Source organism: Macaca mulatta, chromosome 2 (assembly GCF_049350105.2).
Source record: "Macaca mulatta isolate MMU2019108-1 chromosome 2, T2T-MMU8v2.0, whole genome shotgun sequence".
NCBI classification, from domain to species: Eukaryota; Metazoa; Chordata; class Mammalia; order Primates; family Cercopithecidae; genus Macaca; species Macaca mulatta.
The window spans coordinates 3,423,658-3,450,840 of record NC_133407.1 but is presented as its reverse complement, the minus strand read 5'-3'; the positions used below and the strand labels follow the sequence as shown (position 1 = coordinate 3,450,840).

Here is a 27,183-nt window from a genome sequence, read left to right as displayed (position 1 = left end):
AATGGTCCAGACTTAGGCGAAGGCCACAGTGAACAAAGTCCTAATTCTGTGCTCAGAGCTTCCAAAGAAGTTTTTAGTGCCTAACATTTATGATCAGATAGCCAAAGGAAGCCTTTAACGCAATACCTCTCAACCTTGGTTGTTTATGGAACTAACCTAGAAAGCCTGTTAAAGTATTGATGGTCAACTCCATCAAGTGTTCTGGGGTGGTACCTAAGCAATGGGGGTTTTTTAAGCTCCCTGTGTGATGACATCATAGTATGCAATGATGGTTAAGAACCACAGCTCTAACACTGATTCCATGAAAAAAGAACAGGTCTGTATTTATAAACAGTTAGTGAACAAACGGAGCTCTCGGAAATTAAATATGTGCTAGCAGAACTGAAATATTCAATAGAAGACTTGAAAGATTAACTGAGAAGATTTCCCAGAAAGTAGAGCAAAACAACACACACGGACACAAAAATAAGAAAACCATAATACCAATCCAGAAAATACAGAGAAACTGCAGAGGAGAAATACAAAAGATCATTAATAAGAAAAGCTTCAACATCAACACTGGAAACTAAAAAAACAAACAATGCTGTTAAAATTCTCAAGATTATTTCCAATCTTAAAATATCCAGCCAAACTACCAATCAAATATGAGGACAGAATCAAGACATTTTCAGACATGCATGGAATCACAAATGCCTCATTTTCAGGAAGCTACTAGAGAAAGTACTTAAGTTCTTCTTAAGAAGGAGAAAGATACAGGATACAGGAAAGAGAAGAATCTCCAGAAATGATTTTGTAAGGAAATCCCAGACTGACAGCCATACTGCAGGCTTAGGGAGCAACTGGTCCAGATTGGAGACGTGTGATTCTAGAGACAGACATATTGAGGGCTATCTTTGCCAACATGCCCTTTGTCAATGTTCCCATCATTTGTACCCAGACAAGTTCACATAAGCTTGGCTTCTGGTCCACTTCCTGCTTTCATCTCTACGCCTTTCTGCTTGGATCAAGTTAGTCGCCCCCCACAATCCCATGCCTGAAAAGGTTCTGCTTTGATCTATATTTGGGAGCTGGAAGTTGGCCACGGTAAGTTTTGAAATACAGTTTAGAGAAAAATCGATTCCCCATATTCCCGACAATTATCTATCACTAAGCCTATGCCACAGTCTTGCCAGATGACCCAAAAGTGCTGAGTTCCATTTCTCAGGACTCATTTACTCACTCATTGCCTTGCCCAAAAGACTTTCTTAGTAAGCTCTTTGAGAAATGAGGCCAGACTATGACCTAAGTTTCCACATTCACCTTATCTTTTTAAGGGACCTTCACCTAAGAGTCAATATTGCGCTTCCCTTTTTTGCTTTCATTCAGTTATAAATACCTTTCATGATGATTACTTTATTTTATAATTAACTAAAATGGCACAATACTTTGGGGGAAAAAAAAACAGGGAAATACCTTATTCCAATCTGGTTCATACATTCAAATATTAAAACAAACATACATTCATAAATACTGAAATAAAATGGCAAGTGAAATCAAGAGAAATAAAAAAGAAATCCACATTTTAAAAATAAAACTCATTTCAATTACATAAAATCATCTTCCGTAAAAAACAATGTTACATATAGTCACATAACATTGCAACTAAAATCAAGAATTTTGGCAATATATTATTTGGTATTGCTAATACCTCTACTAACCTCTGATTCATCACCCTTCTCTCTATAAGCAGTAGCAATACTGGTCTGAACAGCCTTAATCCATGCCTGGCGCAGCTTTTCGGAATCTGCCTGGAGCATACAACTTCTAAAAGGAAATAACATATTTTCTCAGACACTCAGTTAATGCCAAAAACACCCTATAAGCTTTGTATGTTTTTCACTTTGCTATTTAATAATTTTCTAGCAAAAAATATATATATAATTTGTTGAAAAAAGCTTTTATTTCATGTATCTTTAGGGCAAAGTATGTTGACGAAGAAATCAAGGTGCCAATGAAACAAATTATCTCTTAAAAACAAATAACCCATCCCTGAATATTAAAAAAAAAAAAAAAAAACTCTTAAATTTACCATATAAACATAAAAATACTCATTTTTTTTCTACTGGGTACAAATATAAAATGATAGTTATCAAAGAAACTCATATGATTTTAATTCATCATCATAATAGCTAAAATTTTCATATGAGCACATAAATCACCTTTATGGAATTGAAGAATAGGATAAATGGTAGAAGTTACATAAATATCTGACTATATCTGTAACCATTAATTATTGAAATTTATTTTTAAAACTTTTTTTCCTCTTTAGCACAGAAAATTACAGACAAATGCAAATTCCTGCACTCTGGGAAGTTCTTTAAGACAAACTATAAAAACCTAAAAGCAAATCACAGATCCTTTAGAACCACTTACTTTGTTGGTGAGACCACCTCAAAGCAGAATCGTCGCTCTATGTCTTCACAATGTTTCACTGTGCAGAGCCTGAGGTCCTCAACTACTACAGTCGGATTATCCTACAGGGAGGAAACCACATTTCCACACTTTTCCACTTAGGTTTTAATACTACCAATAACAAAATACTTAAAAATATTACTTGGCATAAGCAGTCTAATTTTTTAGACACAGATAGGGGTTATCAATATAGACATGAAAGTAATTTTGTCCTGTTAATAATTGTATCTACCTCATAAATTACATAGAGAGTAAATGAAATGGTTTACATATAAAGAGCCTGGTCCAACAGTTGATACTTAGTAGATTCTCAATAAATGTTAATGTTCTGCAGCTTTTCTTCCATCTTCTTTCATATCCACTCTCCTGGTCCCCACTCACATATAATAAAGCTACTTTCCTCCAAAAGAGAAGCCTTTATTCAGTCAAGTTTTAAATAACTCAAAGAAAGCTACAACTTCCTAAAATACCTAAGTGAATCAAAAAGATTTTATCACTTTCTACTATTTAATACCAAGTTTATCAGAATAGAAGAAACCATGAACTAATTAGCTGATTAAACGGCTTCTGTCATACAAACCTGCTACCATAGAACCTTGCAAATAAAATTTCAGTGTCATCTCAAGAGTAGAGATTTGAAATTTGCAGTTTACAGAATGTCATTCAGATAATCATTAGTTATGAGAATAACTAATGATTCTTTTGTTTCTAGTTATTTTAATATTCTCAACTCACATGTAATCCCAATATGTCTTTCCCATAAATAATACTTCCTCATCCTTAAAATAAGGTTCAGGAAAACAAACATATAAAACAATATTAACAAATTTAAGGGGTTCTATTTAAATTACTTTCAGCTTACATTTTAATTAATGTAATTTTTAACCATTCTGTCCTATCACCTTTGGCCCTATTGTGACATTATTTAAAAGGCATCCTCTCTTTCATCTTCAAAACAGTCGTATGGAATGGCAGTGTTATTTCTGTCATGCACTAGACAAAGATACATTTAAAGAAATAAAAGTATGTTGTATATTTCAAAATAGCTAGGAAAGGAGATTTGTAATGTTCCTAAGACAAAGAAAAATGTTTGAGGTGATTGATGCCCCAGTTACCCTGATTTGATCCTTACACATTATATACAAGTATCAAAATAGCACATGTACCACAAAAGTATGTACAACTAATATATACCATTTAAAAGCTACCAAAACATTTTTTAAAATCCTGTGACCCAGAAAAATCCATCTCAAAGTGAGGAAGTAAGAATTTAGGATTCAACATCACTTTGCTTTTAAGAATGAAATGTTGAAATTCTCCACCCTAGAGTCCTCTTATACCTGCTCAAACAGAAAACTAATAATTATATTAATTTTACACACATGAGTATTTATAGACTTCAATGTTTACCAAAACAAGAAGATAAATAACTGAAATTGATAACTCATTAGGTTTTCACTTATTAACACCTACCTTAAATTTTTTCTGGTAAACCAACTGATTATTCTGTATTGAAAACCAGCGCCTACAGAAACACAAAATAGATTAAGTTTTCATAAACATAATTTATTTCCATTGTTGTTAGAAATGAAATATTTGAGAAAGCACTGGAAATCACATTGTGGTAATTATGTTTTGAGAAGTGCATTGTATTATTTTGCTTTATATAAACTGATTCTAATATGGGAAAACTATTGAAAGTAAAAAACAAATGTTTTAAAACCACAGGTTAGGAAAATTAAAGTACTACATTTTGATTAATTTCATGTCATAAATTTACATCCTAACAAAAGCAGTTACCCTTTATGCTACCACCAAATAATAACTGTTTTAAAGTACAAATTTAGTTTTTGAGGTTCCTCAAAAATAACTGAACTCTTTCCCCAGAAATAATTGCTTTTCTTATAAAGTTGGTATAAATGTATATTGTGAATAAAAGTATACACTTGTGGCCAGGCACAGTGGCTCACACCTGTAATCCCAGCACTTTGGGAGGCCAAAGCAAGTAGATCACCTGAGGTCAGGAGTTCGAGACCAGCCTGAACAACACAGTGAAACCCAGTCTCTAATAAAAAATACAAAAATTAGCCAGGTATGGCGGCAAGTGCCTGTAATCCCAGCTACTCAGGAAGCTGAGGCAGGAGAATCACTTGAACCCGGGAGGCAGAGGTTGCAGTGAGCCAAAATCACACCATTGCACTCCAGCCTGGGCCACAGAGCAAGACTCTGTCTCAAAAAAAAAAAAAAAAAAAAAAAAGTATCCACTTATATACAGAAAAACATTGAAACAAATTGTGCTTTATTTTCAACCTTTCAGCAGATAATTCAGTAAGAGTCTGATTTGATAAGCACAACAGAAAACTAATCATGTCAGAACTGACATCTAACAAGAGACAATCACAAATTAGCTTGGTCTTAGTTTCATACAAAATACTCCTAAGCAAATTAATCAAAGTTATTACTACAAATGATTCACTCAAGTATTTATATGGTTCTGCTCGTTACTGTAAATTATTAGGCAAACAATTTACTTACGACCTTCTTTAGAAGAAAAATCTAAGCTATGTATGACATATTTACTAATTCTAATTTATTAAAACAATAAAAGACCTAAAGGCATAAAAAAAATTCACAGCCAAAAGCCATTCAGAAAAGAAAGCAAAACTTCTTATAAAGCATGAAAAGTAAAACAGTATTTGAATCATTATTTTAAAATTAGTTTCATGTGAGATGATTTCTACTGTAACATTAGTTATTAATCAATTAGCAGATAGAGATTCTACCTTTTCATTGGTACTAATATGAAGCATTAGCAATTGTATTTAGACATTTAGAATTTCTATTTTTAAAAATTAAGTCAATTATCCAAAGCTGTTCTCATCTCGTGACTAGGAGATGCTTTTCCATTTTTAAGCCATTCACTGGAAAGACTGTTAGGTTTTCTTACCACTTAAAGAGGAATCACCTTTACCATTAAAAAAGACATTTGTTAAAGAAGCATCTAGATAAAATGAGCTGGGTTGCCTCTAAATGCAAATCATCAAGAGGTAGGCTAGAAAAGGAAGAACTTCTGGGTTTCTTTACTTTGGGACAGACAGTTGGTTAGAAATGTTAAGGAAGTACCTACAAACAAACAAAATGGTGCAACCCTGCCACATGGGATGACATGCAATGGAAACAATCTCTGATACTGATGAAAGCGTTTATGTAAAAATCATTTGAAGTAGGGTGAACTGTAGTAATACAAAATCATTTGTTTTATATCATAGTCAATTCCATAATTCGATGAAAGCTACCAAGAGTTTTACTGAGCAACAAAAATCACACTTATGTAAACTTTTCATGCTTCTGAGGTCTTCAAAAAATTAACTTCTCTTGACCTGCTGCATCTTAGGACAATATCTTCTAAAAATAGTATCAAAATGCTATATTAAAACGTATGTTGTTGTCAGAGACCTATCCCTCTGATTATTAACTCTAAGGATCACATGTATTTCTGAAACCCAGTTCCTCTGCCATCTATCTGCTTCTGAATGACGTTTTCATATCATCAGTTTTTATAAACTGAGGAAAGAAAACATAAACTCTTAATTTTACATCTCTTAAGGAAAAATGTCATACATCCTAGGTAGAAAACATTTTTTCAATTATTATACTAAGATCTGTGTGTCTTACGACACTATCACTCCTCCATTGTTATTACAAATAAAAAAACTAATAACCTAACATTGACCAAAACTTTAATCAAGTAAAAGGGAATATAATTTTTAATTCTTTCTATAGAATAATCCTAGTTGTTATTAACATTTCATTGTTGTTGTTGTTTTTGTTTTTTTGGTTTTTTTGAGGCAGAGTCTCACTCTGTCGCCCAAGCTGGAGTGCAGGGGTGCGATCTTGGCTCACTGAAACTTCCGCTTCCTGGGTTCAAGCGATTCTGGTACCCTAGCCTCCCGAGCAGCTGAGGTTACAGACACACGCCACCACACCCTGCTAATTTTTGTATTTTTAGCAGAGATGAGGTTTTACCATGTTGGCCAGGCTGGTCTATAACTCCTGGTCTCAAGCGATCCACCCACCTTGGCCTCCCAAAGCGCTGGGACTACAGGCATGAGCCACCACGCCCGGCTCTAATTGTTACTAACATTTCTAAGAAAAGGAAAAGTAAGACTTAAAAACAGCTCATGGACTGTGAAATATAGAAAAAATACTTAAGTTTGGATTCAGAAACTGACCACAAAGCCAAAATACAAGACAGCTTTTTGTTTTGTTTTGTTTTGTTTTTTGATTTTGTTTTTGTTTTTGAGACGGAGTCTCACTCTGTTGCCCAGGTTGGAGTGCAATGGCACGATCTCGGCTCCCTGCAACCTCCGCCTCCTGAGTTCAAGAGATTCTCTTGCCTCAGTCTCCCGAGTAGCTGGGATTACAGGCATGCACCACCATGCCCGGCAATTTTTGTATTTTTAGTAGAAACGGGGTTTCGCCATGTTGGCCAAGCTGGCCTTGAACTCCTGACCTCAGGTGATCCACCCGCCTCAGCCTCCCAAAGTGCTGGGATTACAGGCATGAGCCACCACGCCCAACCAGGACAGTTTTTAAAATAGAAAAATTTGCTTCATTAAGAAAAATAAGGTACCACTTTGTATCTCAAATTGAAATAACTCAATACACATTTTATTAAATTCTAAATATTATACTTTAAAAATATATGTGGTAAATATTAAATTTATAAATTATTAGTTATTAATATTAACATACCAATTAGAGTTTCCAAATGACAACATTTGGGCAGGAAAAAATATATATATATACACAAAAAAATCTTTTACCATGTTTGATCACTAGTCCCACACTGCTCTTAAAATCAAGAACATGAGTAAAAGTCAAACTTTGAAACCTGTAGAAGCTTTATTACTAGAACTATAAGGATGATGGGTTTATTTACATATCCATTTAAGTGCCAAACAGGTAAACAATTGGTAAAAATTAAAAGCCTGAACATGAATGCTCCTTTACTTCAATTTATATATTTATTTCTTTTTTTTTGAGTCGGAGTCTCGCTCTGTCGCCCAGGCTGGAGTGCAGTGGCACAATCTCGACTCACTGCAAGCTCCGCCTCCTGGGTTCATGCCATTCTCCTGCCTCAGCCTCCCGAGTAGCTGGGACTACAGGCGCCCGCCACCACGCCTGGCTAATTTTTTTTGTATTTTTAGTGGAGACGGGGTTTCACCATGTTAGCCAGGACGGTCTCGATCTCCTGACCTTGTGATCCACCCACCTCGGCCTCCCAAAGTGCTGGGATTACAGGCGTGAGCCACCGCGCCCAGCCTTCAATTTATTTTTATACAGAGAAAATAATGGCAAAACAAAAAAAGGTAAGGAACTGACAATGTATTCTTTCAACATAATCAATATGGTTTTACCAAAAGGACTAATCCTAGTTACTGCTCAAATTTTTAAAAAGAGTTTACTAGCTTATTTCCCTCTATATTTTTATTTGTTTAGACATATATGTAATTTTTTTAGAGACACTCAGCCTGGAGTGTTGTGGTGCAATCACAGCTCACTGCAGTCTGGAAATCCTGGGCTCAAGTGATCCTCCCACATCAGCCTCTGGAGTTGCTGGGACCACAGAGGCATGCCACCACACCCAGCTAATTTCTTATTTGTTTATATGTATTTTGGCAGAGACGGGGTCTTACTATGTTGCCAGGACTGGTCTCCAATTCCTGGGCTCAAGTGATCCTCCAACCTCGACCACCCAAAATGCTGGTATTACAGGTATAAGCCACATATCCAGCCTTTCTCTTTTTAAAAAAATAAGACATATTTAAAAAAGGAAAATTACTCAATCTGTATCTTCTTTGGGTAATTATAAAATAAATCAAATATTCCTTTAAAGATTAAAACAAATTGAGGAGATGTGCAATTAAAAGGTATAATTCCATTTCTCAAATAAAATATTTATATTTTCTTCCCAATTTAAAACATAAAGAGACTTTTTATCCATTGCAAGTAATCCAACTGAAATGCAAGTTAATTATGAGCTTTCTCGTGCCAAAAAGGAAACTGGAGTAAGATGAGGGTAAAGGGAAGGAAGCCATTTGGTACCTGATATGATCGGGCTTTTTCCTGTCATGTGAAAAAACGGGGCAGGATTAAAACATAAAGGAAAGGTGGTAAAAGAATGAAAATGAAAAATGTGCAAAATAAGCAAAGGACTAGCATGATACGAAAATAAAGCAAGAATTAAGAAACAAGCTTAAGCTCTGAACCTAACAAAATAATCAAAAGTATCTATTGCATTTTATTTACTTTTTATACACATATGCATTTGTACAATTAATTCCAACTCTTAGGACTCTGAAAATTTCAGGAATATTCAAAAAGTTCTTCAAATACTATGTCATAGGAAGTTCTGATAGGACTTAGCATACCTGGGCATCTCTCTACTATTATTTTCTGCCTCAAAGTTCATGGCTATAAAATATAGATAGTACCTCGCACCTCATCTTAATAAGCTGCTCCTAAAAGTTAAGGAAAATAATCACTGTAGGAATTGTCTATATAAACCTGAGATAAATGAAGTTTTCATAAAGAAAGCAGGTTCACTAAACAGAGGATGTCAAAGATTATAAAATATTAGCCAAATAAACATTTCTCCCAATTGCCCATCCCATTTTCATGAAATGATATACGGGACTTGAAGGCCACACATACATAGTATTAACCTTTCATCTATGTATATACTTCTTATAATACAAAAGGCCAATAGAAATAAAACATTTACATCTACATCAGCAGCATACAGAATATTTTGCTTTAAAGTATCATGTAGTATATTCTATGCTTTTAGTTGTATTTTCTATTTAAACAAAGACAGAGCATAGCAAGCAATTATTCAGTTTTATTAGTTTTTCCAAGTTATCACTAAATAAATTATGTTAGTGTCTATTTATTTTCCTTCTTCATTCACCTTTTCTGAATTTATCATAAAAAGCAAAAGAGAAGTTAAGTTCTAATAATCCAATAATGTGAGCCTGAAAGGAAGCTGCCATACTGAGAAAATGACCCGACAAAGAAAAATTATTGTGGTGACCTCACATTATCTTCAGAAAAATACATTGTATAGATTTATAAAATTTTTGAGATATTACAAACTACAACAGTTCACATAAGAAATAAAACTTTTTACTCCTTATGCTATTTCAATCACATCATACAAAATATTATCTATTCAGTTAAATTCCAGATTTTGGAATCATCTGAAATACACTTGTAATTTATGAAGCACAAAGTGAGGTTTAAAAACTATCTGGAAATTCCTAATCACACTCACATTTCCCTGAGGAAGAAAGTATTTTTTCTTTTATTTTACTTTTTGTGGGTACATAGTAAGTGTATCATATTTATGGGAGAAAGAAGTTTTTTTTTTTCTTTTTTTTGAGATGAAGTCTCGCTCTGGTCATCTAGGCTGGAGTTCAGTGGTACAATCACAGCTCACTGCAACCTCTGCCTCCCTGGGTTCAAGAGATTCTCCCACCTCAGTTTCCCAAGGAGCCGGGATTACAGATGCGTGCCACCATGACCGGCTAATTTTTATATTTTTAGTAGAGACAGGGGTCTCACCATGTTGGCCAGGCTGGTCTTGAATGCCTGACCTCAAGTGACCTGCCCGCCTTGGCCTCCCAAAGTGCTGGGATTACAGGCATGAGCCACCATGCCCAGCCAGAAGGTCTTTTTAAATAGTTGATTTTGATAAGACTGTATGCAAAAATTCCACAGAAGTATAGGTAATAGCAAATGTGTGGTACCCTATGGTGACTAAAACAAAAAAGGTGCCCTAAAAGTAATCCATAAACAATCCCCCAAATCTTCATATTTGAATCACTGGATTCCTGAATTTTTAAAATTAACTCACCAATATCATAAATACAGTCGTTTACTCAAAGTCCAGTAAAATAAATTAAGCTGGACAGAGAACTGAATTTTGAGATACTTTAAGAAATTTAAATTCCAAATTTTTAATATTAAAAAGCAGAAGATAATTCTAAATAACATTTAAAAGATTGCTCTTCTTTCTTCTCTCTTCTGTCTAGTTCCTTATCTATCGCCTAGTAAATACTTAAAGACTTTAGTCACAAGGTTTGGACTTTCGTTGTTGATTGGCTGATTGAGACAGGGTCTCCGTCACCCAGGCTGGAGTGCAGTGGCACAATGCAGAGGCTCAATGCAGCCTCAATCTCTTGGCCTCGAGCGGTCTTCCTGCCTCGGCCACCTGTGTAGCTGGGGCTACAGGCACCACACCACCGCACCTGACTAATTTTTGTATTTGTTTTTTGTAGAGATGGGGTTTCGCCATGTTGCCCGAGCTGTTCTCAAATTCCTGGGCTCAAGCAATCTGCCTGCCTTGGCCTCCCAAACTGCTGGGATTAGAGGCATGAGCCACAATGACTGGCCTTATATGCTATATTCTTGTACAAGTCAGAATTTTACTAGTGTTTTTGGCAAAACGTTCTTCAACAGGATGTGAAAATGGTATTAATTTGCTATCCATAATTTTTCCTAATGTAAGTGTTTCAGGAAGTTCTTTTAAAGTGAAGTATTTTTTCATAGTTGAAGCTGTATTTTGTTCTATCAAAATAAAGATGGTTTGGAATTTTCGCAGCAAGAAAGAAAAATGCCATAGGATACTTGAGGAAGAGTTCAGAGTTCCAGGTTTTGCACCTCAATTTGTTCACAAACCAGCTGTGTGACTTTGAAAGAGTGACTACCTCTCTGAAGCTTTACTGAAAGTAAGGGTGTTCTACAATCTATGATTCTAATCAATAAGTGCCATTTCACTACGGATAGATGGCATCTCCTTTAAAAATAGCCTAATTTCCAAAGCAATGTTTTTTCACTTTGTAAATAGGAGGTAATGTCTACAATTGAAAATTTAACCATTATTCCTCACTTGATTTTAGCTGCATTTTAATATCCATGCCAATGTAATTCAGAAAATAAATAATAATGAAAAGGTTCATGTATAAATCAAAATTACTTTCCTTCTACTGTCCTAAATGGCAGTGCAATATTCCACTAACACTTACTATGCTTCATTTTGAAGTCTGAGACCATCTCTCATTGGAGTAGTCCATGGAAGTTCATTTCTTTTCTTCTTAACATAATGGTATGTTTCTAAGGATTTACTGTATTTTCACTTTGCTAAACTCTAAGTAGGTTGTTTTGAAATCTGAAGGCTAAAATTCAATTCTGCCATTATACCATGAAAACATACTGGTGAGTAATCTTTATTATAAAGACTCACCAGTCAAGCTGGTTTTTTTTGCTTTTTCCCCCCCCACCCAACTTCTACTCTGGCTACAGAAATTTATCAGGAAAGGCTTAAAAGACTACTACTGTCTTACTTTTTAGAGCTTAGAAAATGTAATTTTAATTTTTCATTTTCACTTTAGGTAGAAATATTATTTCTAACCACACCACTTGAGTTGGTCCTCCTATATTCATGTACTATTCTTATTTTTATTTATTTATTTATTAAGAGACAGAGTCTCACTGTGTCGCCCAGATTGGAAGTGTAGCAGCACAATCTTGGCTCACTACAACCTCTGCCTCCTAGGTTCAAGCGATTCTCCTGCCTCAGCCTCCCAAATAGCTGGGATTACAGGCATGTGCCACCACATCCAGCCAATTTTTTCTATTTTTAGTCAAGACAAGGTTTCACTGTGTTGGCCAGGCTGGTCTCAAACTCTGGGCCTCAAGTGATATACCCGCCTCAGCCTCCCAAAGTGCTGGGATTACAGGCATGAACCACCACGTCCAGCCCATGTATTATTTTTAAAGCTCTCTAAACTCAGGTTTAACATCAAATATAATCATTCTTCTTTCCATTTTTATATTCACTCTCAGGTTCAGAAAAATTATTTTGAATAAAACAAACCATCTACCATGTAAACATCCGTCAATATCAAATGCTGGGGAAATGCTCAATAAATCACTGACATTCAGAAATGTCAGTGAATGCTTTCTTTTTTTTGAGACAGAGTCTCACCCAGGCTGGAGTGCAGTGGAGCAATCTCGGCTCACTGCAGCCTTTGCCTCCTGGGTTCAAGCAATTCTCCTGCCTCAGCCTGCCGAGTAGCTGGGATTATAGGCATGCACCACCACGCCAGGCTAATTTTTGTATTTTTAGTAGAGATGGGGCTTCATCACGTTGGCCAGGCTGGTCTCAAACTCCTGACCTCAAGTGATTCACCCGCCTCAGCCTCCCGAGGTGTTGGGATTACAGGCGTGAGCCACCATGCCCACCCAGTGAATGTTTTTTCTATATAACCTTGACACCAAGACATAAAAATAATTACACTAGAAATCCATTTTAATAAAACATTAAATTTTTCCATTTAACAAAAATGTACACAAAGTTAAACTTACCAGGAAATTATATTTACTAACGTCCATTTTTTAAAAATAAAAACAACCTTCTTTATCATTAAATTCATATTCTGGTCAATAAACACATTATAACCAATAATAATAAATCAACCAGAATCCAACTACTACTCATATTACAGAATTTTGACTACTTTTTTATTTTTGGCAAAAATAGAGGCATCCTTGAATAAAAGATTAATCACTGATACCCAGAAGAATGATCCTGCGACAACCAATCTTTCAGTTGAAGCTTTAATGTCTGAAGTTATTTCATTTTAGTATATTACTACATGAGAAAAGACAATGAAATATTTTATACATTCTTTTAACAGACATTTAACAGATTTATATTTTATAAAAATTTGTTTAGCAACACCTTCAAAGTTTTTGGTAGCCATCAAGTTTACAATAAAGGAGCATCAGCTGCCACAACTTCACATATGAAAAAATTCCCATTTCCTAAAACTCCTGTTTTATTGAAGTTATTGCAAAGATCTAAAGATCAGGATCACCTAGCTTAAAGATTCATAAACATTTTGTTCACAAAGTGCAGGAAAAAAAAGATTCATAAGTGATATGGACTGGTTCTGTCACTACCCAAATCTCACCTTGACCTGTAATCCCCACGTGTCGTGGGAGGGATCTGGTGGCAGGTGACTGGGTCACGCGGGTGGTTTTCCCCACGCTGTTCTCGGGATGGTGAGGGAGTTCTTAGGAGATCTGATAGTTTAAAAGTGGTAGTTTCCCTGAGCTCGCTCTCTCCTACCACCTTTGTGAGGAGGATGCCTGCTTCCCCTTCCGCCATAATTCTAAGTTTCCTGAGGCTTCCCCAGCCATGGAGAACTGTGAGTCAATTAAAACTCCTTTCTTTATAAATTACCCAGTCTCAGGTAGTATTTTTATAGCAGTGTGAACATGGACTAATACAGAGAACTGGTACCAGCAGAGTGGAATACTGCTATAAAGATAATCTGAAAATGTAGAAGCCACTTTGGAAATGAGTAACAGGCAGAGGTTGGAACAGTTTGGAAGGCTCAGAAGGCAGGAAGATGAGGGAAAGTTTGGAACTTCCAAGAGACTTGTTGAATGCTTTTGACCAAAATGCTGATACTGATATGGACAATGAAGTCCAGGCTGAAGTGGTCTCAGATGGAGATGAAGAACTTATTGGGAACTGGAGCAAATGTCACTCTCACTATACTTTAGCAAAGAGACTGGCAGCATTTTTGCCCCTGCCCTAGAGATCTGTTCTTAAACTTGAAAGAGATGATTTAGGATATCTGGCAGAAGAAATTTCTAAGCAGGAAAACATTCAAGAGGTGACTTGGCTTTTCCTGAAAGCATACCGTGATATGCTTTCACAAAGAGAAGATATGAAATTGGAACTTAGTTTAAAAGGGAAGCAGAGCATAACAGTTTGGAAAATTTGCAGCCTGACCATGAGGTATAAAAGAAAATCCATTTTCTGAGGAGAAATTCAAGCCAGCTGCAAAAATTTGCGTAAGTAATGAGGAGCTGAACGTTTATATCCAAGACAATGGGAAAAATGTCTCCAGGGCTTGTAAGAAATCTTTGAGGCAGCCCCTCCATCACAGATCCAGAGACTGAGAGGGAAAAACAGAGTTGTGGGCCAGGGCCCAGGACCCTGCTGCTCTGTGCAGCCTTGGGACTTGGTGCCCTGCGTCCCACCCACTCCAACTTCAGCCACGGCTAAAAGAGGCCAAGGTACAGCTTGGGCCACTGCTTCAGAGTGGGCAAGCCCCAAGCATTGGTGGCTTCCACGTGGTATTAGGCCTATAGATACATGGAAGATGAGAATTTAGGTTTGGGAACCTCCAACTAGAATCCAGAGGATGTATAGAAACGCTTGAAGGTCCAGGCAGAAGTAGTCTGTGGCAGGGGAAGAGCCCTCATGGAGAACCTCCCCTAAGGCAGTGAAGAAGGAAATGTGGGGTTGGATCCCCCACATACAGTCCCCACTGGGGCACTGCCTAGTGGAACTTTGAGAAGAGGGCCAACATCCTCCAGACCCCAGAAAGGTAGATCCACCAAGAGCTTGCACCATGCACCTGGAAACACCGCAGGCACTCAATGCCAGCCCTGAAAGCAGCACAGGGCTACACCCGCAGAGCCACAGAGATGGAGTTGCCTAAGGCCATAGGAACCCACCCCCTGCATAGCCTGCCCTGGAATGTGAGACATGGAGTCAAAGGAGATTTTAGAGCTTTAAGATTTAATGACTGCCTGGCTGCATTTCAAACTTGTGTGGGGCCTGTGACCCCTTTGTTTTGGTCATATTTTCCCATTTTTAATGGGAACATTTACCCAGTGCCTGTACCTCCATTGTATCTTGGAAGTAACTAACTGGTTTTTTATTTTACAGGCTCATAGACGGAAGGGACTTGCCTTGTTTCAGATGAGACTGTGGACTTGGACTTTTGAGTTAATGCTGGAATGAGGTTAAGACTTTGGGGATCTGTTGGGAAGTCATGTTTGATTCTGACATGTGAAAAGGACATGAGATTTGAGAAAGGTCAGGGGTGAAATATGGTCTGGCTCTGTATCCCCACCCAAATCTCATCTTAAATTGTAATCCCCACATGTTGAAAGAGGGACCTGGTGGGAGGTGATTTGATCATGGGAGTGGTTTCCCCCATGTTGCTCTCATGATAGTGAGGGAGTTCTCACAAGATATAACGGTTTAAAAGTGGTAATTTCCCCTGAGCACTCTCTCTCTGCCGCCTTGCGAAGAAGGTGCCTGCTTCCCCTTCACCTTCTGCCATGACTGTTCCCCAGCCATGGAGAATTGTGCATCAATTAAAACTCTTTTCTTTATAAACTACCCAGTCTCAGATAGTATCTTTATAACAGTGAGAAAATGGACTAATACAATAAGCAAACACTAAGTCAAAATGTACATAAACATCATATAGAGGAGAAACCAAAAAAGAAAGCTCACTTGTCCTATTCATCTATCATATTCATAATTTGTACTCAAATTTATTTTATGACAAATACAGGAGGTAGACCATATTCAAAATTGATTTACTATAATGAGCTAGCCAGCCACTACAGACCAAGCATTATAAAAATTTTCCTTGCTTCCTTATTTAATCCTTGCTTACTTTTAGAATTTAGAATTAATGATGTTATTCTTCACCTGCTTCTAAAGGGCACCTCTCTTCAATAGCCTGGGTTCAGGAAAGCTTCTATGGAGTTTACAGAAGTTAAAGAATTACGAAGGAGAGAGCTGTCAAATCACAGAGAAAGTCGGAAAATCAAAACTATGTACAGATCAAGACCAGTATTTGAAATATATTACCTGTTCCAAGTTTTGAAGGCATTGCTGGCTCGTTTGAACAGATATCCTTCCATAACTATGCCATTTGCAGCATCTACGTTATATTCTAACTTAGAATCATCACTGGAGAAATCCTAGACAAAACAACATATAAAGAAGTTCATATGACTTGACTAAGTTTCCTAGACAAGAAATGGATCCTAAGGAAAGAGGTCAAAAGGAAGAAAAGGTTTATATTAAGACAGTTACAACAACAATATTAATAAGAAAAATAAAGGGAGACTTAAATGATCAATAATAAATAAATGTTTCAATACATTAAAGTATTTGACTTTAGTGAATTATTTTATGCAATACTTATTGTGATGACCTAAGGACAGATAATTGTATAGAATATAATGCAAAACAGAAAATAAATCAATGTAAACTGTATCTACATTGTGATTAAAAGCACAAAATAATATGTATACAAATAAACAAGGGAAACAACTAAATACTACACAGGCTATTATGTTTAAAATTATCACAACTTTTTTTTTTTTCTTTTTTGAGACAGAGTGTCGCTCTGCTGCCCAGTGTGGAGTGCAATGAAGTGATCTCAGCTCACTGCAACCTCTGCTCCCGGGTTCAAGTGATTCTCCCGTCTCAGTCTCCCATGTAGCTGGAATTACGGACATACGCCACCATGCCCAGCTAATTTTTGTATTTTTGTAGAGACAGGGTTTCACCATGTTGGCCAGGCTGGCCTTAAATTCCTGACCTCAGGTGATCTGTCTGCCTCAGCCTCCCAAAATGCTGGGATTACAGGCATGGGCCACTGCACCCAGTCCATCACAATATTTTATGGTGATATGTGTTAACAATTTTTTTAAAGTATATGGTTATGTTTAATTGGAATTATTTAAAGTTACCACTATTTTCTAAATATATTACTACCATGATAGTTTTTTTGTTTTTTTTTTGAGACAAAATCTCACTCTGTTGCCCAGGCTGGAATGCAGTGGCACAATCTCAGCTCACTGCAACATCCGCCTCCTGGTTCAAGTGATACTCCTGCCTCAGCCTCCTGAGTAGCTGGGACTACTACAGACGTGTGCCACCACGCCCAGCTAATTTTTGTATTTTTAGTAGAGACGGGGTTTCACCATGTTAGCCATGCTGGGCTCAAACTCCTGACCTCAAGTGATTCACCTGCCTCGGCCTCCCAAAGTTCAGGGATTACAGGCATGAGCCATTGTGCCTGGGTATGGTAGTTCTTGAATCTGACAGTGTCTATGGCATTTTTTCCTAAAATAAAATTTAGTTTTCAAAGGAAATGGATCTTAGTCTACAGTTTGAAGTGGGCAAGTTGAACTCCCTTTTTTATGAGTACTATGAAATCACTCACAGTCTTCTTCAAGGGTCTTAATGATCTAAATCTTCACCTGAATGCAATTTAAACTTTCAATTTTCTTCCAAACATTCATGAAGTTTGGAAATCAGAAATTCAATATTTAAAATATTGCCTAACAAACTTCCAAAGCATTTTGAGTAAAACTCTAAGACTGCTGTTTTCAGCAAATTTAAAACTCTAAAGCCAGTCCCATAACTTTTAAAATTCCTCCTGGACCAATAATGAAAATGAGAATTCTACCCTACTAAGGAGCAGTAAACCTCCTGTCGTGGGAAACATTGTGGCAGCATCTGCTGAGACGCTGGGGCCCTGCCTGGAGGCGAGCAGAGCGACAACCATCTAAGGGCCCTCCAAATTGAAGAGAGTGCTAAGTCAGGAACAGGAAACAGACTAAATTCAGAACTTTAAAAGAGAAAAAAATAATAATAATAACCTCTCCTGACGCCTTTGAAACATTAACCACGAAAAGACATGATAATCCAAAGTAATCAAATGAAGCAGAATCTGTAAACGACTTGCTACATTTCTTCCTACTTTTTCTTTGGGGAAAAAAAAATCAGGGAAACTTTAATCCCCTCATTTAAAATTTATTTGAGGCTATAATTTATTTAATTATACAGATAGAATTAAGTAAGCAATAAATATAATTGACTTTGTTAACATTCTAAAGGTTTCCTTTGTAACATCTTCAGTTTTTCATAACTTTGGTCAACTTAAAAGACTTCCTTGAAAGTGCAGTGCATTACAAGTGTTTCTCTAATTTTCAACTATATTTCTTGAGATAAACTGTCTTCACTTTAATTACTATTAATATCAACTAATATTTTGTAGTACTTAAAATGTGACAGATTTCATAATTTTAGCAATGAATTATGTTGGACGAAAGACATAGTGTTAGAATCTCCTTAAATACATTGATGACCTGATAAATCAGGAAGGAATACTCAAAGGCAAGAGACTGAGTGAGCACTGGAATTCAAAGAGGTAAGGAGAGCAAGGACATCTGCCTATCAGGAGAACTTGAGTTTTGGTGTGAGGTCCAGGGAACAGAATGTAAAACCAAGGTTGGTCAAAGGGGAATCTAATAGAAACTTCCCTTTAAAATAGCAAACAAGACAAGAAAAACCACTGTTACCACTTTCACTCAAGATCACGATGAAACTCATAGCCAGCAAAACAACAAAAAAAAGTACAAGATTAGAAAGAAAGGAAAAAACTATCATAATTGGTAGATGATAAGACTTTATACACACAGCATCCAAAATAATTGAGAGATAAATCAATATTAAAAGAGATTACTGGTTATAAAATCAATACAGAGAAATCAATGTTATCACAGACAGAACAGTGGTAAAATAAATAAATTTAAAGATAACATTTAGAATATAAATATCTAGGAATAAATCTAACAAAAGATGTACAAGAAAAATCATAAAACTTTATGAAAGCCATTAAAGAAAACTTAAATAAATGGAGAACATACCAAGCGCATAGAATCAAAGATATAATAAAATAAACATATCAATTTTGATTCATAGAAGCTTGAAGGAGGAAAGGTAGGAAGATTTGCTATTACATATCAAGAATTTGCTTGCCAGGAACAGAATGACAAACATTCATGTTCTCACTTATTTGTGGGATCTAAAAAATAAAACAACTGGACTCAGGGAGCTGGAGAGTAGAAGGATGGTTACTAGAGGCTGGGAGGTGTGGTGGGCACTGGGGGTGTGGGCGAGTGGGGATGGTTAATGGATACTAAAAAAAAAAAAGAGAGAATGAATGAGACCTAGTATTTGATAGCACAACAGGGTGACTACAGTCAAAATAACTGTACATTTAAAAATAATTAAAAGAATATAATAGGATTGTTTGTAACACAAGGATACATGCTTGAGGGGATGGATATCCTGTTTTCTATGATGTGATTATTATGCATTGCATGCCTGTATCAAAATATTTCATGTACCCCATAAATAATACCACCTGCTATGTACTACCAAAAACTAAAAATGAAATAAAAAAATTTTAAAAGCATTTGATCAACAATTAAGCAACCTGGTGGGAAAATGAGATAAAAAGACTAATAGTTCACAAATAGGATATCCAAATGACCAGTAAATATAAGATGCCCATTAGTCACTAAAGAAATCACTCTGGCCGGGCGCGGTGGCTCAAGCCTGTAATCCCAGCACTTTGGGAGGCCGAGACGGGTGGATCACGAGGTCAGGAGATCGAGACCATCCTGGTGAACACAGTGAAACCCCGTCTCTACTAAAACTACAAAAAACTAGCCAGGCGAGGTGGCGGGCGCCTGTAGTCCCAGCTACTCGGGAGGCTGAGGCAGGAGAATGGCGTGAACCCGGGAGGCGGAGCTTGCAGTGAGCTGAGATCAGGCCACTGCACTCCAGCCTGGGCGACAGAGCGAGACTCCGTCTCAAAAAAAAAAAAAAAAAAAAAAAAAAAGAAATCACTCTAAAGCCAAAAATAATTAAGACAGCATAGTATCGACAGTTTAGACAAAAAGACAGTGAAACAGAATAGAGAAACTGAAATGGACCTCACATACGTGATATATAACACAGGATATACCACAGAGCATTTGGGAAAGGGCAAACTTTTTAATAACTCGTCTGGATCAACTGACTACCAGTGGGAGAATTAAAGGAAACGATCTCTACCTCACACCACACACAAAAACCCAATTAAAGATCTAAAAAGTAGCACGGTGGCTCACACCTGTAATCCCAGCACTTTGGGAGGCTGAGGTGGATGGATCACCTGAGGTCAGGAGATCAAGACCATCCTGACCAAAAAGGTGAAATCCCATCTCTACTAAAAATACAAAAATTAGCTGGGTATGGTGACGCGCAGCTATAATCCCAGCTACTTGGGAGGCTGAGGCAGAAGAATCACTTAAACCCAGGAGGAGGAGATTGCAGTGAGCAGAGATCGCGCCACTGCACTCCACCTGGGTGACAGGACCAAAAAAAATAATAATAAAAATAATCTAAAGAGTAAATCTATAATACAAGATATATCTCTTCATGATCTTGAAATGTAAAGAATTTATTGAACAAGACACAAAAAGCATCAACCATAAGACTGATAAAAATAAGCTATATGAAAATTAAAAACACATATGCCTCAAATGTATTATTAAGTTGATCAAACAGTTAGGCAGCCTGGTGGAAAAATGAGAGAAAGATTAATAGACGTTTTACAAGTGAGATACGCAAAAGACCAACAGATACAAGATAAGGTGCTTAAGCTCATTAGTCACTAAAGAAGTTAAAACTACGAGAAGATGTCAGTATCTACTGATCAACTCGGCCAAAATCTAAAAGTCTCATAATATAATGAGGTGGCAAATAGGAACTCTCATACAGTGCTGTCTGCTAAGATAGTATAATATTTTGAAAAACAATGTAGCATTATCTGCTTATGCTAAATGATCTACTAAAGCTAATACACCTTCTAACTCAGCAGTTTTACTTCTAGGTATAAATATATCAGAAATGCAAAATGCATGCACGTATCCACACATGAATGTTCAAAGCATCACTGTTTCTCCAACTGATCAATTTAAATTTTTGAAAAATCTAAATAACTACATGAGACATACTTTCCCTTAGTTTTTAGTGGATTTTTTTTTTTACCTGTAATGCAGCCTTGTGTCAGCATTTAAGGGCAGAAAAGAGGTGAGCATTCATAATGAGCAAAAAGCAGCACTATTTTCTTTAAAGGAAAACAGTTGAATATTATTTAAAATCAAATAAGTTATTCTTAGAGTTAATAATTTACCATTTTGAACCTTCAGTACAACACTGAACTGTGTTCACAATAGGAAAAGATATTAAAAGATGTGTACTGTTTATTAAATAATTCAATTTAAGGAAATATTCAAATATTCCTACAAATACCATGATATCTCATTTTAATTAAAAACAATTGGTCCCAATTTTTAGCAATCTTTTCATGATCATGTCATTAAAACTCGTTACCCATCAAAACATCAGACTGTACACTTTAATTACATAAAATTTTTATTTGTCAACTTAAAATAAAGTTACCCAAACAAAAGTTAATCTAACTTTAAACAAAACAAAATAAAACGTGGAGGTTGTCTCACCTGACACTAACCAGAAAATAACTAACTTAAAGGTGGTCTTGTAGAAATCTTTCCTTTTTTAATTATTTTTCTTTGAGCATTAATACTCCATCATCAATTAAATTTTTCTTACTTTTACTACTGATTTTGTTTTCTTTTTTCACTGACATCTTCTATATCAGATCTAGTTTACTGGTATTTTAAATTCTAAATAAACCATTAAAAAGTTGATTTTACTGCTCAATACCAAGAAAACAGATTTCTTAAAGCAATGCTAGATGGCATCCTGTACATACTTATATTTCTATATTCAACTTTAACACTCTCCCTTTATTTTCAGATAACTACACAAAAAGTACTACTGACGATATAAGAAAGTTGAGTTGCAGGCATGTCACACTCAACTCTTTTAGCATGAAGAAATAAAAACTGTTTTAATATTTGAGTTTTCATTTTTAAAAACATTATTTTCAAAGTCAGTTTTGCTAGGTTTAGGCAATTCAACAGGCAATGCAGGTGAAGCTTTAGCATCTCGTCACAGAGAGGAAAGGCTGCCTTGCAGTGACTGCAGTTGGAAAGTCTGTAAGGCCAAACACGCATGTTGACACTAAGATGCATCCACACCCCCTGCCCCGCAACACACACACAGACACACTCTTTTACAGGGAGTTGGTGGTATCCTGAATGTAATTATGAATAGTGTTTTAAATTCTAACTAAAGGCCACTTTTAGCTTAGTTACGGCTCTAAGAGATTTAAATTTTTATAAACTGATTCAAGGAGCACAGCTTTCAAAGATCCGAAAAAATAACAAAATACGTCCCTTAAAATCTGAAGAACATTTCGCTCTTCAAAAACAGAAGAGGAATTTATCTGCACAATTTAATTATTAGAACAACCCAAAGATGGGTTCCAATACAATGACACCTTGCATAAACCAACAACCAAGCGACTGTATAAAACGGAATTAATTTTTAATTTCCCCTGAGGTACCTTTTGTTGAATGGTGGAATGTTTTTGCTCCATTTCTCTTTTCTCCTTTGCTGCATCCACAACCAGTCGATCCAACTGTAAAAAGGGAAAAAGAGAAAACTGCAGACTTAAAAAAAGTATGGATTATTTTTTCAAACCATATTCCAAATCATTTCACAGATAAATAAAAAAATCACTCAATTTAAGCTTATTTAAAAAGGTTTTGGCTAAACTTTGAAGTAGAAGTTCATATTTTTTTCTGCTATCAAGTTCTCTTTGAGAAGATCCATATCTCCATTAGAAGAAAAAAGATTTCCAAGAATAGTCATGGTGCCGTACATACATGATTGGAGGCCTTGTCACAGGTACCCCAGTGATACACTTTCAATCCTTAAATAAGGAAAATGACTCTAGCTTAAGCTGCCTGCTGACCTACTAAGCAAATTCAGGTAGTTAAAATCAAAGATACGAAGAAGACACTAGTGACTTCTTTCTCATAATAGCAAAAAGTAGTGCAGCTAAACTAGTACCAACCAGCTAAACCAGCTCTCACAAATTCACTCTAACAGCTACTTCCAATCATTCAAGATGTTTCTTCATGTTTTCAGGTTGGCTCCCTAACGTCATAATCAAATCTAAAAAGAAGAAAAAATAATTCACCAGATAAAAGAGAAAGCTAAAAATAATAAAAGAATAGTAATCATTCATAAGACCAAGGTAGGAAATCAGCAATTCTTAAGGCTCATTTTTAAAAGCTCAAAAAACTTAATAAAACTATAAAACCCGGCCGGGCGCAGTGGCTCACGCCTGTAATTCCAGCACTTTGGGAGGCCAAGTCGGGCGGATCAGGAGGTCAGGAGTTCAAGAACAGCCTGGCCAACATAGTGAAACACCGTCTCCCCTAAAAATACAAAAAATTCGCTAGGCATGGTGGCAGGTGCCCATAATCCTACCTACTCGGGAGGCTGAGGCAGGAGAATCACTTGAACCCAGGAGGCAGAGGTTGCAGTGGGCTGAGATCACACCACTGCACACTAGCCAGGGCGACAGTGCAAGGCTCCATCCCCCACCCCCCCCAAAATAATATACACATATATAAAAAACCCATTTATTTCTTGTTCCTTTGTATTAGAAAGGATATCCATCATAAGGGAAGTATTCAATTTCCGGTAATATGTCACAAGAAATGCACTGGCTTCTTGAAATCATATTTGCTAAACTAACAATAATTGGGTTATACATTATTTATTATGTGGGTTTCATTGTCTAGACTACGATGATGCTTTCCAACTCTGAACCTCCATCACCCATAAATGATTAACACATGTTCGATAAATGAAAAAATTAAAACATACATATCAGATCAGCAGGAATATGGAAAAAAGCGTTAAATGTCTAAACATTTTAAGTTGTATCTTTTAAAAACTAAATTTTTAAAGTCTCTTTCAAAAAAGCTATTTGATCCTTTATCACAAATGATTTTTTTCTACAGAAGAATAATTCTAGTCAGATAGTATTACTGAATAGTAATAGAGATTAACCAAAAAAATACCCACAATAAAACAGATCTATCACTATTATAAAGTACGTGATACAGCTGGCAACCATACTACTCTAGGATCTAATACACACACACCTTAGTGACATGTAGCATTGATTTAGTGGGTATGCTATACATGGTGCACTAGAAAAATATATTCTCGCACAAATTTCTTACGCGGAATGAGTGGACTAACCATCCTATGGTTTTTACGGCTCTGAGTGGCATATAAATATTATTCATTCAGACTGAAATGCAGCACAAGGGAGCCCCCAAATTCAAAATATTTACAAATATGCACGCATATACTTTACATATGAATTCTGCAATGTAGGTGATGGTTTTCTGCCTGTCTAATTGGTAAGAAATGTCTCTTGCAGCCAGGCGCGGTGGCTCACGCCTGTAATCCCAGCACTTTGGGAGGCCGAGATGGGCGGATCACGAGGTGAGGAGACTGAGACCATCCTGCCTAACACAGTGAAACCCCGCCTCTACTAAAAATACAAAAAAAAAATTAGGCGGGCGAGGTGGCGGGCACCTGTAGTCCCAGCTACTCGGGAGGCTGAGGCAGGAGAATGGTGTGAACCCAGGAGGCGGAGCTTGTAGTGAGCCGAGATCGTGCCACTGCACTCCAGCCTGGGCGACAGAGCAAGCCTCCATCTAAAAAAAAAAAAAAAAGAAAGGAAAAAGAAAAAAGAAATGTCTCTTGCATCCCTAACCCCATTGCTATTACAACAGGAAAGTGGGGACAATTCCCCCTCTCTGATGGGGAAAAAGAATAAAGAAAAAATATCTTTCGTGATGGTGGGGGTTTGGGAAAAGGCACGAGTTGGGGAAATGTGAAGACTGGCAGAGTCTTATCTTCTAGACACTGGGAAATGTATCAGGAAGATAACTTGGAGCACAGTAAAAAGGGCCCCGTGTTTGTGTTAATACTGGACATTATCCATTTTAATAGGTTCCTATCACTAAGCAGGTATCCCCGGTCCTTCTGTGTTTTAAATCCCTTCCACTCCCACCAACCTCAGATATCATCACTTCTCTTTCTCCTTTTCAACTTCTCCCTCGAACTACCATCTGCTTTTAAGTTGGTGCAAATCATTCTACCTTAATAAAACCACTGGGAGTGGGGAGGGATTGCATTGGGAGTTATACCTAATGTAAATGACGAGTTGATGGGTTCTGAGGAGTTGATGGGTGCAGCACACCAACATGGCACAAGTATACATATGTAACAAACCTGCACGTTATGCACATGTACCCTAGAACTTAAAGTATAATAATAATAATAATAATAATAGTAATAATAAAAGAAAAAAAAAAGAATCAGGAAGTTCCAAATCAAAAGCAGTTCCTGAGCTCCACTGAGGGAATGCAATGGGGAGGCTTTTACAGAACAGACACCGAAATAAAGCAAACACAATATTTGATTGGTTCTAGTTAAAAATAAAATAAAATAAAACCGCTAACCCATACTCTTTCTCCAGCTACCACATTCTTTCCCTCTTTCCTTCATAACACAACTTCTTTAAAATACTACCACCTTCTCTATTTGCCCCTTCCATATTAATCTACCCACTGTAATTCAGCTTCTACTGCCCGGGTCCCCAGCGCCATGGAAACAGCATCTCTCACAGAGGTAACAACTTTTTGCTGCTAAATCCAACAGGTATTTCTCAGTCCTAGGTTTACTTAACTTTCTAATAATTGAAGCTGATAACCACTCCTTCCCTTTGAAACCCTTTTCCTGGCCTACAATGCCAGTCTCCTGTTTTTCCACCCCTCACTCATCTACGTCCTAGCACAGCTTCTCTTACTGAGCCATCTCAAAATTTAGTCCTTCTTAGGTCCCTGCCCCAAGTCAGTTTTTTTTTTTTAACTCAATACCAGTGGACCTCAACCTTAACTTACAAAATAAAAATCTTTATGTATGGTGTCTAGGCAACTAGATTTTTTAAAAAATAGCTCTATGATTCAGAGATATCTAACTCACCCCCCATCAACTCACCCACTCTTGTGGTTGCAATCAGCAACTATATGCTACTGATTTAGTCTACTTCCCTCTTCTGAGCTCCACAAATATCCACTTACACGTCTTATCCTCACAAATCAATATATTTAAGCGTGAACTCATCACGCCCTTCCACCCTCGGATGGGCTGTATATTAACCCTCACATCTAACCATTTCTATCTCTACTGCCATGACCTTAGTTGCAGATGCCATTATCTACTGATTATGAAAAGAATATCGCAACTGGCCACCTCCAACCCGGACATCTTATCGACCAGGCACTACAGGCTCTGGGGCTTAGATGTTTTTCAAGGACCTGCAGACTTATTTGAGATCTGGGGCGGGGCGGGGGGGAACCTATAAAACTAAAATGATTAAATGTTTTAAAAATACATAGTTTTTTCAGCTAGCCAACTGCAATTCAACTCACACTGCTTTTATAAATTATAATGAATATAAGATGACAGTGTAATCTAATATTTGATAGTATGTGAGGAATGTCTAAAACCTAGGAAGGTCTCTCCTTCCCCCCAAGTCCGGCTTACATGTCCTATCTATATGTTCCTGCAACACTTTGACCCTTCCCCATATGGTGGAAAAGGCCAGCTGTCCCTCAATATCTGTTTTCTCCTTCTTCCTTAACAATGGAACCCCTAAATTCTAGCAGGTCACGTGGCTACCTGGCATTAAGGTTAATTTCCCTTGCAGCTATTGTGACCCTGTGACTAAGGACTTGGCATTGGGATGTATGTAGAAGTGATATGTACAATTTCTAGGAAATGTGCTTAAAAAGAGAAAAACGTATCTTTCATTCTCCCTTCCTTCTTCCTATTAGCTGGAATTTGGGTATGTTAGCTAAAGCTTGATTAGCCACTTTGAACTATGAGGTAGGATCAAAAAACAGAAGCCTGCACTCCTGCTAACCAAGTTGCCACCATACCATGTCTTCAACTTTACATAAGAGAAATAAAACTCT

At 36.8% G+C, this 27,183-nt stretch overlaps 1 protein-coding gene across 2 annotated transcripts in view; it reads right to left on the bottom strand.

Annotated features, from left to right (window-relative positions):
- Positions 1 to 27,183, bottom strand: part of ACAP2 (ArfGAP with coiled-coil, ankyrin repeat and PH domains 2) — a 179,749-nt gene that overhangs the window by 33,698 nt on the left and 118,868 nt on the right. For both annotated transcript variants that reach the window (XM_077990624.1, NM_001261274.1), the window contains 5 exon segments: positions 22,677 to 22,751; positions 16,205 to 16,317; positions 3,925 to 3,976; positions 2,413 to 2,513; positions 1,698 to 1,803 (listed from right to left, as the gene is read on the bottom strand). In XM_077990624.1, the coding sequence (XP_077846750.1) occupies positions 1,698 to 1,803; positions 2,413 to 2,513; positions 3,925 to 3,976; positions 16,205 to 16,317; positions 22,677 to 22,751 (447 nt within the window).